Source organism: Sturnira hondurensis, unplaced genomic scaffold (genome assembly GCF_014824575.4).
Source record: "Sturnira hondurensis isolate 20B ecotype Veracruz unplaced genomic scaffold, ASM1482457v3 Scaffold0017394, whole genome shotgun sequence".
NCBI lineage: Eukaryota > Metazoa > Chordata > Mammalia > Chiroptera > Phyllostomidae > Sturnira > Sturnira hondurensis.
The window spans coordinates 9,559,141-9,575,312 of record NW_028090025.1 but is presented as its reverse complement, the minus strand read 5'-3'; the positions used below and the strand labels follow the sequence as shown (position 1 = coordinate 9,575,312).

The following is a 16,172-nucleotide window of genomic DNA, read 5'->3' as shown; positions in this document are numbered from 1 at the left end:
GTAGGTAGAAAATAGGGGGAGGGCAAGAATAGTATGGGAAATGTAGAAGCTAAAGAACTTGCAATACATGCACATGAACTAAAGGGGGGGAATGGTGGGGGAGGGGGTGTGCAGGGTGGAGGGGAATGAAGGGGGGAAATGGGACAACTGTAATGTCATAATCAATAAAATATATTTTAAAAAACCATCTGACCATATACATAGATTTATTTCTCTCAGATCTAGTCCATTGGCCCACATATCTATTCTGATTACCACAGTTCTATAGTAAGTTTTGAAATCAGAAAGTGTTAGTCCTCTCAACTTTGTCTTTTGAAAGTTGTTTGGGCTATCTGGGGTCCCTTGAGACTCCATGTTAATTTTAGGATGGATTTTTGTACTTCTGTAAAAAATGTCACTGGGATCTTGACAGAAATTACACTGAATCTGCTGATCACTGTGGCTAATATTGACATCTTAATATTGTCTCAAGTTCATGAACATGAAATATCTTTTTATTTAAGTCTTCTTTTATTTCATTCAGCAATGCTTTGTAGATGGTAGAAGAAACCATTTCTCTCCTTTTTCTTCTTCTTACAAGGGTATGAATCCCATGATGAGGCCTCTATCATCATGACCCCATCTAACTCTGGGTACTTCTCAAAGGCCCTATCTCCTAATACTATCACATTGGGGGCTAAGACTCCAACATATGAACTTGAGGGGAGAGGCAGAGAGGCAATTCAGTACACAACATAAGGTCACTAAGATTTTCCCCCTATCTTTTCTTCTATAAGCATCACAGTTTCAATTCTGACACTTAGGCTTACAAGTCATTTTAAGTTTGCTAAGAGTGGAAGTTCATTTTTTTGCATACCATTATCCAATTGTTTTAGCACTATTTGTTGACAAAACTAACCTGTGCCTACTAGATCACCAGCACCATTGTCAGAATATTTTAATTTTCCAAAGTCCCAATAGTTATTAATCTTCAGGATACAAGAATATGAAATAAAAATTCCCAAATTGTAAATTATTCTGTATATTTAATAATACTGTATTAAATCTTTTAAAATAATATTGGGCCCCAGCTGGTGTGACTCAGTGGATTGAGTGCTGCCAGCCTGAGAATCAAAGGGTCGCTGGTTCAATTCCCAGTCTGGGGCATATGCCTGGGTTGTGGGCCAGGTCCCCACTAGGGGACACGCAAGAGGACACCACAAACAGGTTTTTCTCTCCCTCTCTGCTCTCTCCCTCCCTTCTCTAAAAATAAATAAATAAAATCTTTAAAAATAAATAAATAAGATCAATAACAATGGGTTATCATAAAACAGTGAACCACTTTTCTATGTTAGGGTTTACTAAAAGTTTCAGAGGGCAGTTTGGTAAAATGAGATATAATAATAAGTGCATGGGTTATCATTATGAACCAATATACTGTGACAAGATTACATACTTCAATAAATAATTTCTACTTGATACAGACATTTAGTAATAGGAAAACTAAAAGACTAAAATATTAGCACCAAAGGGATGCCCAATTAATATCATTTAAACATTGAAAGATGCCATAAGTACTTACTATTTAAAAGTTATTGTTAAATGAGATTTTAAAACACACAAGCATTAATTGCTAATATTTGTCCTATGACAAATATTTCAGGTGTAGAAATTTCTTTCACATTGTGCTGATTTTGTTCAAATTATTCTACGTACTTCCAAAAACTAATACAAACTGGGTATTAGACTATACATTGCTTCACATAAGCTCATTTCCTTTTTTAGAAATGAAAATATTTTGTCTGCTTACCTTGCTTTTTGGTTTTGTTGTTAAAATTGATATTGCTTGCCCTAATTCAGATTTTAGATCAGCTGATTTCGTACTGGAGTATTCCACAATGATATTTACAACTGGTCTTTGAGTTTCTTCTGCAAACATGTTTACAAAGAACAGTAGCTTACAGCAAACATTTAAACACTGAAACACCACTGGATTTGATTGTAAGATAACATAACATTCTGATATCCTAGCAAGGCAAACAGAATCATGTTTCAAAACTGCCAATTTATGGACAGCATGAAAAACTTAATAGTTCTTGGAATAAGACTTGCAAATTTTTTGAATAAAATTTTGAGAACAGTATTTTATTTAATAAAATAAGAGTTTAGTCAATCATTTTACATTTTTTTACATTTTTTACATTTTTTAATCTTTACTGTATTTTCCCCACTACCACCCAATCCCCTTACACCCACTTTCCCCCAGCAAGCACCACACTGTTGTCCACGTCCATGAGTCCTTTTTCTACTCAATCCCTTCACCCCCTAGTGCTCCCCACCCAGCTGTCATCCCGCTCTCCATCTATGAAGACTCGTGGGATTTTTAGAAGTACACACATGTGTATACATTCACTAACATATTTTTATTAATAAGAATGACTCGCTGTTAGCAGATAGGGCCACAAACACACACTTATAACACAGCAATAGTTGAGAAGTAAGAATGACTAATTAAATCATGGCTCCTTCTCTTCTACATGCTCTTGTCCTGGTTTCAGAAATGTTACCTTAACCTTTAATATTGATTCCACTCTTGTTTTCAATTTCATGTCAGTAGATTCATTTGAATTAGTAATGCCTACGTTGATGGTTGAACTTTAATTCCCAGATTTTTTTCCTTTACCCTGACTTCTCAAATGATCATTTCCATGATTTGGAATAACACACCAATGTCCCTGAAAGAATGCCTTCCTGAAAACACTATTGGAAATCAACTGACCACATGTTTGGTTTTGTTTCTGGACTACTCTGTTTTGTTATCTATTTACCTTTCTTTATGGTAGCACCACACTGTCTTTTACTCCTGTAGCTTTGTAGTAAGTCTTAAAGATATAGTGACATCCGTTAGTTGGCTGGGAGGTTCATGCTGCTGGATAACAAACATACCAGCCACATTCCATTTTAAAGGGCTGCCCAGTTAAAAAATATTCTCTCCTTTGAGACATGTATAGGATTATTTGAAACTGAACATGTGTTTTCATTCCCATTTTACAGACAAAAACATTCATCCTCAGATAAGTGACTTCCCCTGGGTCATGTAGCTGGTTAAGTAGGTCTGAGATCATCCTCCAAGTCCAGTGCTCTTTGCGGAGCTTCCTTCCCACCCCCATCTTCCCAGAAAGGGAGCTCCTCAAAAGGCTTTCCCTGACCTCTGAGGAGCCCAAGCAGCCCTGCTCCCTGTAGCATTCATCCTCTGCCTCTTTTTTCCCTCCTACTACTCATCTCCACCTGTTCTTTTTTAATTCTCTTCCTCTGCCACTAGAACGTTAAGTTCTGAGAGAGCAGGATTTCACACTCCTTGTTGACCACAGGGTTCTCAGCACCTGGCACATAGCCTTACAGGGTAAATCCTCTGCAATCAAGGTTTATTGAAGGGATGACCTAAGTGGATGCCTCCCCCACAAAGCAACAGGGCAAGTGACAAACACCAAATTGCTTATTTCACCTTGAATAATAAATAATATTAACATGATTTACATTTTAGTATCTAGTCAACTTCCCCAGTCTGCCTGGAAAACACCACACTCCCTACTAGAGGTAACTAAGGGAAAGGGGGAATGTCCCACTGTGCAAACTAACTCACAAAGCAAAATGAACTAGAAAAATCTGGGGAAGTGGGAGCTAGAAAATGCATTTTCATTGTTTTCACAAAGTTTCATTCTGAATTCAAATTCCACTAGCATGACTGCTTCTGTGTTTCTGGGCCTGATCTGGGTGAATGAGGTGAGAATATTGGATAGCCCATGCCTTGGAGATTGCTGATAACTGTGATTCTTATCTCTAATAAGAAATCTGATTTCACGGGCTGGGATGGCAGTAAAAGACAGAACACTGTACTTGAACAAGAACTTTAAAAAAAGAAAAAGAAATTTGATTTCCAAGAGCAAAATAAGCATTAAGTAAGCTATGTCTGTTTGATAGCTATTCAGTAATAAAGAACATCTTTTGTGGAATGGGAGTAAATGGTGCTGAGGGCAGAATTTTATATACGTGAGTATATGCTCAGTCCTAGGTATAAAGTTGATTTGCAAATATGAGATTGGCCTAAATGAGAGAAAGACTAGTTGCAAGTTACAAACAATCAATGGCATTCAATTAGAAACACTTTTATAAAAACTTAGTTTGCATATATTAAACAATCCCCTATTGCTAACTCCATTTAATTCAACATAGAAAAGATCGATAACAAACATGACAGAAAATAATACTAATTCCTAAATAAAAATTATACTCAACATATAATTAATTGGAGCTGAATATAGAACATCCGAAATTTTCAGAAGCTAGGATAAATTTTAGTTTGCAACGAAATTTACCCTTGATTCTGATGAAAGACTTTGCTAACAAAACCAGTAATCTAATCAAAGTTATAGGAGGAAAATATACCAACTGTCTCCCATACCAAAAGCCCAACTATTTCAGAAAAATAAATTGCTTTAAATTTTTTCCCCAGAAAATTAAACATAACCAATTGAACACATATCTGTTTGCAGAGATACATAAATATCTTCACAAAGGCACAGAGGCAGCATCAGAGAATGGGACATTAGCTCAGTCTGGAGATGATAAGGAGGGAGAAGAATGCCAAAGAACTTTGCACAGAGGAAGCAGAAATCTAAGTACTGTGTAAAAAGCTGACTCACCCAATAGACCACTGCAAAGTCTCAGCAAAGAACAAGTACCAGATTCCTGAAACAAGCAGATAGTAAGAACTGGCGCTATATCAACAGGGAGAAAGGCTGGACTAGGATCCCCACCCCATCCCTGGGAAACCAGGGCACTGGCATTCCTCCAGGACAGCAGGAGTTAAGCACTAGGTCTAGCAGCAGAGATCGGGACTGAGTGGGACAATAAGAACTAGCTGCGAAAGCAGCATCCCTCACACACGGGGAAGTGAGGCCTCCAGCTTCCTTCTGCCAATCAGTACCCAAAGCACCAGCAGCAGTCAGGCTTATCTCCCTCAAGTTGCAAGATCACAAAATTAATCTATAAAAAACAGGAATCCTTACAGCCATTATCGTACTTCATACTGAATACTTTTCTCCTAAAATCACGAACCAGACACAGAAGTTGATTCTCACTACACGTTGTCAACACCGTTCTATAGGCCATAACCAATGCAATAAGGCAAAAGAAACAAATAAAACTCATATGGTCCTTTGGACAGGGAGAAATGCAATTACCTTTATTTGCAATATGGCTAAACAGAAAATGCCAAATAGTATACAAAAAGTTATTAGAATTAATAAGAGAATTTAATATGGTACAAGAATATAAGGTCAAAATAAACAAATCAGTTGTATTTCTTTATATTACCAATGAGCTACTGAAAATTGTATTTAAAAACATATGTCTTACAAAAATCTTCCATCACCAGAGCAAGTTCAGCCACTAGGCTCCTTAAGCACAGTTCCAAGAACATATGAAACACTTAAAAATGTTACTGGTTTCAGCCCTGGCTGGCATAGCTCAGTGGATTGGGCACCGACCTGCGAACCACACGATCGCGGTTCAATTCCCAGTCAGGGCACATGCCTGGGTTGCAGGCCAGTTCCCAGTTGGGGACCCACAAGAGGCAACCATACATTGATACTTCTCTCCTTCTCTCCTTCCCTTCCTCTCTAAAGATAAATAAATAAAATCTTTTTTTAAAAAGTTACTGGTTTCAAAATACAGAAAATGTAAGAAATATGTATATAAAATTAGATGTTTATAAAACAAAAATACAACTTACAATAGCATCAAAAAGCAAAATACTTAGGGACAACTCAAAGTGTATGTAAAAATTTGTATGTTGAAAATTACAATGTACTGATGACAGAAATCAAAGAAAACCTAAATAAGTAAAAAGATATACCATGGTAATGGCTGGAAGAGAAGCGAGATATTTAAGATCTTAATTCTCCCTGAAATATCTATAGATTCAACATAATCTCAATCAAAGTCCTAGTTAGCTTTTTGTAGAAATAACAAACTGACTCTAAACTTTTTGTAGACAAATGAAGGACTTAGAATAAATATTTTTTTGAAAAGATGAGTAAGATTAAAGATTTACTACCTGATTTCAAGACTTATTAGAAATACAACAATCTAGACAGTTCGATACTGGTGCAAAGATAGACAAACTAGATCAACAGAACAGAATAGAGTCCAGAAATTTTATCCACACACACATCCAGTTGGTTTTTGACAAGGGAGTCAAGATAATTCAGCAGAGAAAAAAGAGTCTTCAAATAATGGTGCTCAACAAATGGACAGCTACATGCACACAAAAAATGAACTTGCACCCATGCCTCATACTGTAGATAAAAATCAATTCAAAATAGATCAAATACCTAAACATAAAGCAAAGAACTACACAACTTACAGGAAAAAATGAGAAAATCTTTGTGACTCTAGGCAACAATTTCTTACATAGATCACAAAAAGCACAAGCCACAGGGAAAAGTATAAGCCTTAGAGAAAAGATACCATTACAAAGTCAGCTTCTCACCTCATCACTCCAAGAGATGAGCCATCAATATGACCTGCCTCCGCATCCAGAGTTCTCATACCTTTTTAGTTCATTCTTAAATAATACACGGCCAAAAACAGCCAAATATTTGAAGAAAGCCTTCAACATAAGAGATAAAATTCAAAACAGAGCAATATACAGACAGAAAAAATTCTGAGGAAACAGAAACAAATGTACATAATGGAAGAAAACTTAAAAAAGTTACAGGCATTCCTGCTTTGCATATATTTCAGGACCGCAAAAATGACTCGGCAACCTGCCATATTTGCAGGTCAATGGATAAACAGAAAAATCAGGAAGTAGCAATAAGTATATTACCACTTGGAAAAATAGGTAAATATCAAAAGGAAGTTGAAAGTGACCGCCTCTGAGGGACAAGATGGGAGGAGAAGGGAACTGCTGCTTTTCATTATAAGTGTTTTTACATTATTTGGCCTTTAAAAACAATAGTCATGCATTTCATTAGAAATATTTTAAAAGAAGAAATACCAAGAACTCCACAAATATCCAGTAAACATATGAAAAGCTACCATACCAAAAAATCATTACTTGTCTGCTTATGCTAAACACTCAGCTCTTGTTACTAACTGGCTCTGTGACCTTAAGTGAGACACAGCTTCTCGGACCCTCCAGTTCTCCTGTGTAAGGTCACAAAGGATGGACTGAGTCACCTCCAAGACCCTTCCAGCAAGTATATGGCTTTATCGGTTAACACTTTTGATCTCACAATTATAGGTGCCACCATTCTTTAAAAGAATAAATCTGCATTTCTTAAAAAATGTCTTTAGTTTTCACTTCCATTCATCTGAATTAGTGTGGTATTACTATATTCCATGATTAGCATTTGCAAGTAGAAATGATACATAGTTATTTAAACAACAACAAAATTTATATTATTACTATCTTAATCCTACATGTTTTTGAAGACATCCCATCTCTTCGGAAACTGCCATTTTTGGTTGTTGCTATTTTTCTTATAAACTCACTAAACATAACCTGAGAAGGAAAAAAAACACATAATGTCAACTGATCAGGCTCAAACTTGGAAGTAAACTAGTTTCACACGTGATGTCAAAGGAAGGAGGTAGGTGGGGTTTTCATACTCATGGAAGGTACCAACTCTTCCTCTCTGCTTGGGCACTCACTTTTATATGATGCCCACTGTAGTGAAATAATTTTAGCTAGTAAGGAGAAAGAAACTGGGGGGTGAGAGAAGACAATAAAAAGAAAACTATCGATCTTATGGAGAATACTACTCTAAATTCTAATAGTTTAATTATATTCATTAATTTAGCCATCCTAAATCGTACATTTAGTCAAATTAATGATGAGATGACATCATTAGCACTAACAATTTGACTTGTTGAATCAACAGGGTTAAGATGGCTTTACCAGGAGAAGAGAACAAGGTTCTGCCTGACGGGCTGCTCATGAAATGAAGAATGTCATTTCAGCTTCTTCAGAACAGAGGACCACCTACCATAAGATGTTGTTCTCTTACCAAGAAACTGCATGCTTCTTACATCTTGGTTTGAAGAGATCCTTTTGGAAATTATCTGTGATTACAGCAAACTAGAAACTAATACTTTCCAAGAATTTAGAATCATTAATTTAAGATGATAAACTAATGTACTTCCTGGTCATTCCCAAGAATTTTCCAATTCTTCATATTAAATAGATGACAGCAGATATAATACTCAGAAAATAGTGGTCTGAATACTGATTTCCATAGCATCACACAGGATTGATTTGCCTTTAAAGCGATTTTCTCTTAAAAAATGCAGTAAGGCCTGCATGAATAGTCTTTAGCTGAGATATGCGAAGGCATCCATTGTCGACCTATTCCCACCCTCACATGGCTCTTTCAGTCTAAACAGAAGGTAAGACAGTAAGACAGGGTCGAGTCTAGTGTGATTATGAAGAAAATGTCATTCCTTTCTGTCTTACCTTTAGCAAAGCAATTAAAAGTACTCCTGGCATGACCCAACACTGTTCAAAAGGAAAAAGCAGTCTGCATGGCATTCTCCAGTAACAAACTGACAAGTAAGGTCCGTTCCTGGTATATTATGGGTTCTCTTGTTCATTCATTCATTTGCATCTTTTTTGAAGTGAACACAAGGCATCATTTGTTAGGTGCTGGAATACTAATATAAATAACAATAATCCCCAACTTTATCCCAGGTGGCATGGAAGGAGGCACTCAGACTTTCCTGGTAGTGGGGAGGGATCACATATAGATATCTGAGGGAGCAGGCACTCTGGAAAGAGCACGAATGGGCTGTGGAGTGAGAGGGATGAGGGCTTGATTCTGAGTTCAGCCATTTATTGGTGTTGTGACTCAGGGTACGTTCCTTTAGTTCTGTGAGTTTCAGTCTCCTCAATTCTAAAATAGGTTATTGTGAGGATCAAATAAGAAAATACAAAACAGAAAAGCTATAATGCTTGACATGTGGTAAACAGTAAATGACAGTGCCTTCTCTGTTTCCTCTTTATTTTATGTCAGGCAAAGGGGGAAGGTCCATGTTTTTAGAGATGATGTTGATGAATTTTCAGAGGCAGCATCCAAATCTTTGTAAAGTATCAAGAAACAAGGAGAGAAAGAGAGAAGAAAGAGTGGAAAGAAGATGTAAATAGCACGAGGAGGTGGTACAGCATGGTCCTGACAGCTGGGAGGGTTCAATGTTCCAGCAGCCTCTCCAGTGGGTAGGTAAGTAATCAGCTAGATAGCTATTTACTAACTCGTGGGTGTCCAGAACCCCCTCCTCTGCCCTACTCTGTTGGAAATGAATACAAGGTTACTAGAAGACACAGTTCCATTTTTTCCCAACATTTTATTATGAGAACTTCAAAAATACAGAAAAGTATGAAGAACTGTACAATAAACATCAATTTAACCATTACTTAAGATTCTATAATTAGTTCTATTTTGGGAATAGAGATTTGAAAACATACAACAGATTTTTGCTCTTTTTCATTTGGAAAAAGGGGGCATAAAAGGGAAAAGCTCTAGAATGTTCCCTTGTGGTAAGCATTTGACTTCTGTTCTCCCAGCAATGCAGTTGAATGAAAGGAAATCTTTGCTTCAGAGATTCTTGAGTGGACAAAAGGAAGCACCTAAAATCTGCAGACAGAATTTAAACATGGAGCCACCTATCAGCACAACGACAAACTTCTGCATTGGGCCATAGTCATCATTCATCCTCATACCCGACCTCCCCCAACACAAACATGCCGTAGTTTCTGCTGCCTTATAATGTACTGGGTAGGGTAGAAAGCATCAAAAAAAGGACTGCCAGAAAAATGTTAAGGATTTCTATACCTGACAATTAAAATACAGGATTTACACGTTTCATACTTTATTTCAGGTAAAAGTACTACAAATAATACAGGAATAATTCTAACTGCACATGATCTGGGCAACTCAAATAGGAAATTTGTTTCATGTTTGGTTAATAAATATGGAAAAGACAGCATTTCCCTTCCCTATCACCTAAGTCTGTTGAGGGCAATTTCAATTGTTGGCCCCATTTTGAAAAAGTATACTGTTATCTGAAGATAAGTATAAACAATATAACATATTATTAGAATCACAGATGGTAATTACTTTTAATTATGGTTATTCAAATAAATAACATGAAGATATGCAAAGAAAACACTGCTCTTCAAATATTACTGCTATTATGAAATATGAAAGTATCCCAAAACATCAAAAATCAGATTAAACTGAGCTTTCAAATTATTTAAAATAAAATCTTGGGATGACATACTGCTTTAAAGTGGGGTGAAAGCAGGTTCTCTGTGCCAAATTCTAAATTTCTGCATACAGAAACTTTTAAATGGAAATGATGAATTTTCTTGGAAATGGGGACTAATTCCTTTTCTATTTTTAAGTTTAATGAAAGCTAAGTCACTACTAAAATTTTCTACATTTTAATAAAGTAGTTACAGATTTTTAAAGATCAACTATAGAAATCTTAGAGATTGAACTTTGAAAAATATATATAATTTCTAATAAATATAATTGTTGTTTGTACATCTGTGCTTTTGTCCATTTTGGCAGCGTTGACAATTCATACTCTAAATCTCTTAAAGTAGACCTTCCTCTAAGAATTAATTGACCTGGTTGCCAGACATGCTATATAGCCCACACAGTAAATGAGGGGGAAAAAAGGCCAGATCTTACAGCATTTCCAATCACTTTATCTACCTTTCATATTTTATGTACAGAACTTTTACATCTACAGAAGTATTTTAATAAGGGATAAAACAGATAAGTAATAACTAAAAATTATAAATTCAACTATTTTTCTTGATAATTCATAATTTTCTGCTGAAATTTTAAAAGAATCTAGGTCAACATCCTCATCCCCAATAATCATAGGAAAGGCTTCAAGTGAACTTCTATTAAAAATTGCATTCTAGATTGCCTGAATTTTGTTAAAATTTTAATTGTGGGGAAATACACCTAACATAAAATTTACCTTCTTAACCATTTTTAAGTGTATAGTTCAGTAGTGTTGTTTTGTGACCAATCTGTAGTGTAGAACTTCTCATCTCACAAAACAGAAACTCTATATGCATTAAATACTAACTCCCATCCCTTTCCAGGTGCCCTCCCCAACCCCAGCTCATGGCAGACACCATTCCACCTTCTGCCTCTGTGAATTTGACTATACTAGGTACCTCATTCAGAACAATGGAATCATACAGTATCTGTCTTTTTTGGCTTAGCTTATTTGACTTAGCATTATATCCTCAAGGTTCATCCACGTTGTAGCACGTCAAAATTTCCTTCCTTTTTTAAGTTGAATAATATCCCACACCAGCGATTTTCAACCTCTTTCACCTCATGGCATACATAAACTAATTATTAAAATTCTGCAGCACACCAAAAAACACCTGTGGCACACTGGTTGAAAATCACTGTTCTATATGTCATTTTGTTTATCTAAGTCATCTGCATTTTAAAAAATATTATTTCAGGAATATTGCAGAAATTAGTTTCTTTGAAAGAAGTAAGTGTCCTGGCCTATTGGTCCAAGAGAAGTCCAAGTTCATCAGTTCAGCTTTCCCTGACGCTGGCCAGGCAGACCGGACAACATTTGGAAGGGATATTTGTTAGAGTTGTTTCTACATCTTGACTGTAAAAAGCTCAAGATATAAAAGGCTTTATGTCTTAGGAACTTTCCATGGTAAAACCAATTTGCCTGACACTTTAAAATTCTGCATGTTACATTAATTAGGCACTATTTTTATGTGGAATGTTTATTTGAATCTCTTAAATACTGCCTTCAGGACAGACTGATCCTTTCTTTCAACTGTCAGATGTTAAGGTGGAAAGGAGCTAAGTAAGAGGGAAGACTGAATGGAAAGCCATGGTTATTTTTTTAAAATAGAACAGATTTTAAAGGTCTCTACTACCTTTCTAGTCTGAAATTAACAGAATCCTTAAAATACAATTAGGACTAGGAAAAATCAGCAAAAAGGAAAGGTAGCAGACCATCAAAGAAGAGCTGTGTCACCAGTTCTATGATCTGGAGCAAGCCACTTCCCTTCTGAGTTTTAAAGTTTATTTAAATCAGTGTAATAAGACTAACAATGCTACCTTAGTCCCTTCAGATTTCTTCCTCAGTCCCCTGTGAGGATAGAGAACCATTATTCTTCTTCTCATAATGGCATTTCATAATCTTAACATGGTTCCTACTGCCCCTTGCCTCCAGCTACTATTCCAGACTGAGCAGACTCAGTATTTTCCCCTTCCTTTCACCACCAAGTCTTCTTCCTCTGTACTTGCTGTGGTTCCTCTACTGAAAAGCAACCAATCAGCCCTGGCTGATGTGGCTCAGTGGATTGAGTGCCAACCTGTGAACCAAAGGGTCACTGGTTTCATTCCCAGTCCAGGTACACGCCTGGGTTGTGGGCCAGATCCCCAGTAGGGGGCAACCACACATCGATGTTTCTCTTCCTGTCTTTCTCCCTCCTTTCCCCTCTCTCTAAAAATAAAGAAATAAAATCTAAAAAAAAAAGCAACTGATCAATCCATCAAAGACCAAGATTGGATTCTAAGGGTATGACCACTAATGAGCACACTAGAAGGATGACACTTCAATATTTTTTGCACTGGCTTGTATATTCCAGGGTCATTGCTGTCTATTTTTTTTAAAATGTGAAGTTTTATATTGATAATCCATGGAACTAGATGTCTAAATCCTTTCCCCAAAGAAGTAGTGTTGAAATTCAGTTTTAAACTGGCTTCTTCAGTTTGTTTTATGTGTGCGTGTATGTAAAAAACACAATTTATTAAAATGAGAGAGCATCTCTCTCAAATATGCACACTGATCGATGTATATGTGCCATGTTTTTAAGAGGCAACTTAATACTCTGGATTATGGATTCATGACACCTGTAAGTTAGAATCATGTATAACTTTAGCTAAATTATTCAGCTTCTCTGACACTAAACTTTCTCATACATAAATCAGGAACATCACTAACAGTTACACTGAGTTATTTTACAGATTTTTAAAAAAAATGATGTAAAGCACCTAGCACAGTTACTGGAATGCCTGGAATAAAGAGTTTGCTTAATGAATATGAGCATTCTCTCGTTTTTCATATTTCTCTGTAGGTATTCCAAAAAGCATGCTGTGTGTCAGTGAGCTTTACACTTTATACTGATGGGTCCGAGAAAGAAATAAGAAAAGGTAAAAGAAGAATGATTCATCTGAACTAGAGACTGGTCATGAACTGATCTTTCGCAAAGCACCTACCTTTACAATATTCATGAATTTCACTCCAAGGCTGATCATTTAAACTAGGATTAAATACCCAGATAAGGAGGCTGAAGAACACTAAAGCCATTTGCAGTGGAAAGAATTATTTTTTAAACATATTTCTTTTTTTAAAAAGATTTTATTTATCTATCTTTAAAGGGGAAGGGAAGGAGAGAGGGAGAGAAATATCGATGTATGGTTGCCTCTTGTGCATCCCCCGCTAGGAACTGGCCTGCAACCCAGGCATGTGCCCTGACTGGGAATTGAACCGCAATCCTTTAGTTCACAGGCCCACGCTCAATCTACTGAGCTACACCAGCCAGGGCAGAATTATATTTTAACAGAAGCAGAATAAGAGTGACTCCCACGATATATGGTAAATAAAAAAAGGTAGAGAAAAGTATGTGTGGTTTATTACTACTACCTAAGAAAAGGAAGCAGGTATATACATATAGTTGTTTATATATTTGTAAAAAGGGAAAGATACACTAAAAACTAGTAACACTGGCTATTGTAAGGAAGAGAGAAAAGAGTTGGAGCAAGCAGGGAGACAAGCTTGTTACAACAGATTTCACTATGGAACCATGTAAAATGTTTTACATAATTACAAAGCAAAATTAAATTTTTAAAAATGTAATCTGTAAAAGTAAAAATAAAGGGAACCTACATGTTTACCTAAGTTGGTAGCTTAACTACACAAAGAATAATTAGTTACTTCAACTGACTTTAAGATAAGGTAATGTGATTGCTCATCTCTCAAAATGCTCAACTCAAAATGGTTCCCATTGGTCATAAACAAGATAATTAGAGCATTAAAAAGAATAGCAACTGTAATGTATAAAAATATATAAAATATATTTTTAAAAACCCATGATTAAAAACAAATAAAATGAATCTAACTGCTCACCTTTGGAAGGTACTAGCATGGAAATGGATAAATTATTCTGAAAACTGGTTTTTAAAGGGTGTATTAGGGCCCTGACTGGTGTGGCACAGTTGGGTGGGTGTCATCCTGTGAAGTGAAAAGTCAGTGGTTCAATTCCCAGTCAGGGCACATGCCTGGGTTGCAGGTTTGGTCCCCGACTGCAGGGCAACTGATTGATATTTCTCCCCATCTCTCTTCCTCCCTTCCCCTGCTTTTTCTAGATGATCTATAGTATACCTCCAGATAACCAAATAGATAAAAAGAAATTTTGTATTTTAAATGAAAGCATTTGGGAAAATAAGAAGGAAAAAACTTTAATATTATCATTTTGCAACTCTTAATGAAATAATGAATCTAGCATTGATCATTAATGGCTACTAAAACCATCAGGTGAAATCTGATAGGAAACTTCATACTGGATGGACCAGAATAGCAACATTTTACACACTTCATCTTATCACAAGAAGAGAGACAAGTAGACATTTTATGCCACACAATGTGATGCAATAGGAAATATATAAAAACCTTTTTTAAAATAAAGATTAAATAAAAACCTTTTAAATAAAGGTTTTTTTAAATAAAAAAAGGTTTTTATATATCCTTTTAAAAATATCCTTTTTAAAAAAATTTGTTAATTTTAGAGAGAAAAAGGGAGAGCAAGAGAAAGAGAAACATTAATTTGCTGTTCCACTTATTCATGCATTCATTGGTTGATTCATGTACGTGCCCTGACCAGGGACTGAACTTGCAACCTTGGTGTATAGGGACAACACTCTAACCAACTGAACTTACCATCCAGGGCCTGAAATATTCTTGTCATTAGTTGAGTCCTGAATCAAGTTTATAGATCTACCTACAAGTTAATTATGAACACAGCAGTCAGAGAACATGTTAAACAACCTTAAAAGAATGCTCTAGGAAATTTACATTTTAGACTTTCGCCAAGATGGAGGCGTAGGTGGAAACACTGTGCCTCCTCGCACAACCAAGTTTAAAGTCAACAAAGTTTCAGTAACAAAAACACAGCCAAAACACAGAAAACTGAACTATACGGATATCCGACAACAGCGAACCATTCAGCCAGACTGGTAAGAGGGGTGGAGCCAGGAAAGATCGGAGCAGGAAAGATCTCCTGACCCAGGCACACAGGCAGCCGTGGGCAGATCCCAGGTTGTTGGGTAGCAAGAGGCAGACCCAGTGAGGGTGCAAGGTGGGCAGGCTGGCTGTGGTTACACATTCACACACAGATAAGCCAGCGAAGGAGCGAGCAGTGAGACAGACCACGCAGGCCCCAGCGGCAGGAAGCAGCAGAGAGGACCGCCATTGCCCCTCTCTGATCCCGCCCCCACATACAATGTCACAACCCAGCCACTGAGTTGCCCCGCCCTGGTGAACACCTAGGGCTCCGATCCTCATATGTAACAGGCACCAACAGACCAAAACATGGCTCAAGAAGAACTCAAAGCCCCAGAGCCAATAACTCTAAGTGACCAAGAAATAGCCAGCCTCTCAGATGCACAGTTCAAAACACTGGTGATCAGGATGCTCACAGAACTGGTTGATTATAGTCACAAATTAGAGGAACAAATGAAGGCTAAACTAATTGAAATGAAGGGAAATGCACAGGAAACCAATAGTGATAGAAAGGAAACGGACTCAAATCAAGGGAGTGGAACAGAAGGAAGAAAATAATGACCAAACAGAAAAATATGAAGAAACAAGAATTCAAAAAATTAAGGAGAGGCTTAGGAACCTCCAGGACACCTTTAAACACTCCAACATCCGAATTATAGGGGTACCAGAAGGGGGAAAGAAACAGCCACGAGTGGAAAACTTACTTGAACAAATAATAAAGGAGAACTTCCCCAGTCTGGCAAAGGAAATAGACTTCCAGGAAATCCAGGAAGCTCAGAGAGTCCAAA

At 36.7% G+C, this 16,172-nt stretch overlaps 1 protein-coding gene across 2 annotated transcripts in view; it reads right to left on the bottom strand.

The window, feature by feature from the left end:
- The window catches only part of PARN (poly(A)-specific ribonuclease), a 181,235-nt gene that overhangs the window by 23,154 nt on the left and 141,909 nt on the right, over positions 1–16,172 (bottom strand). The window contains exon 23 of one of the 2 annotated variants that reach the window (XM_037067779.1): positions 9,378–9,674. The exons of the other annotated variant lie outside the window; for it this stretch is intronic. Coding sequence (XP_036923674.1) covers positions 9,668–9,674 — 7 coding nt within the window. The 3' untranslated portion in view covers positions 9,378–9,667. Of the gene's footprint in view, positions 1–9,377; positions 9,675–16,172 lie in introns of those variants that run through there. 2 annotated transcript variants of the gene reach the window in all.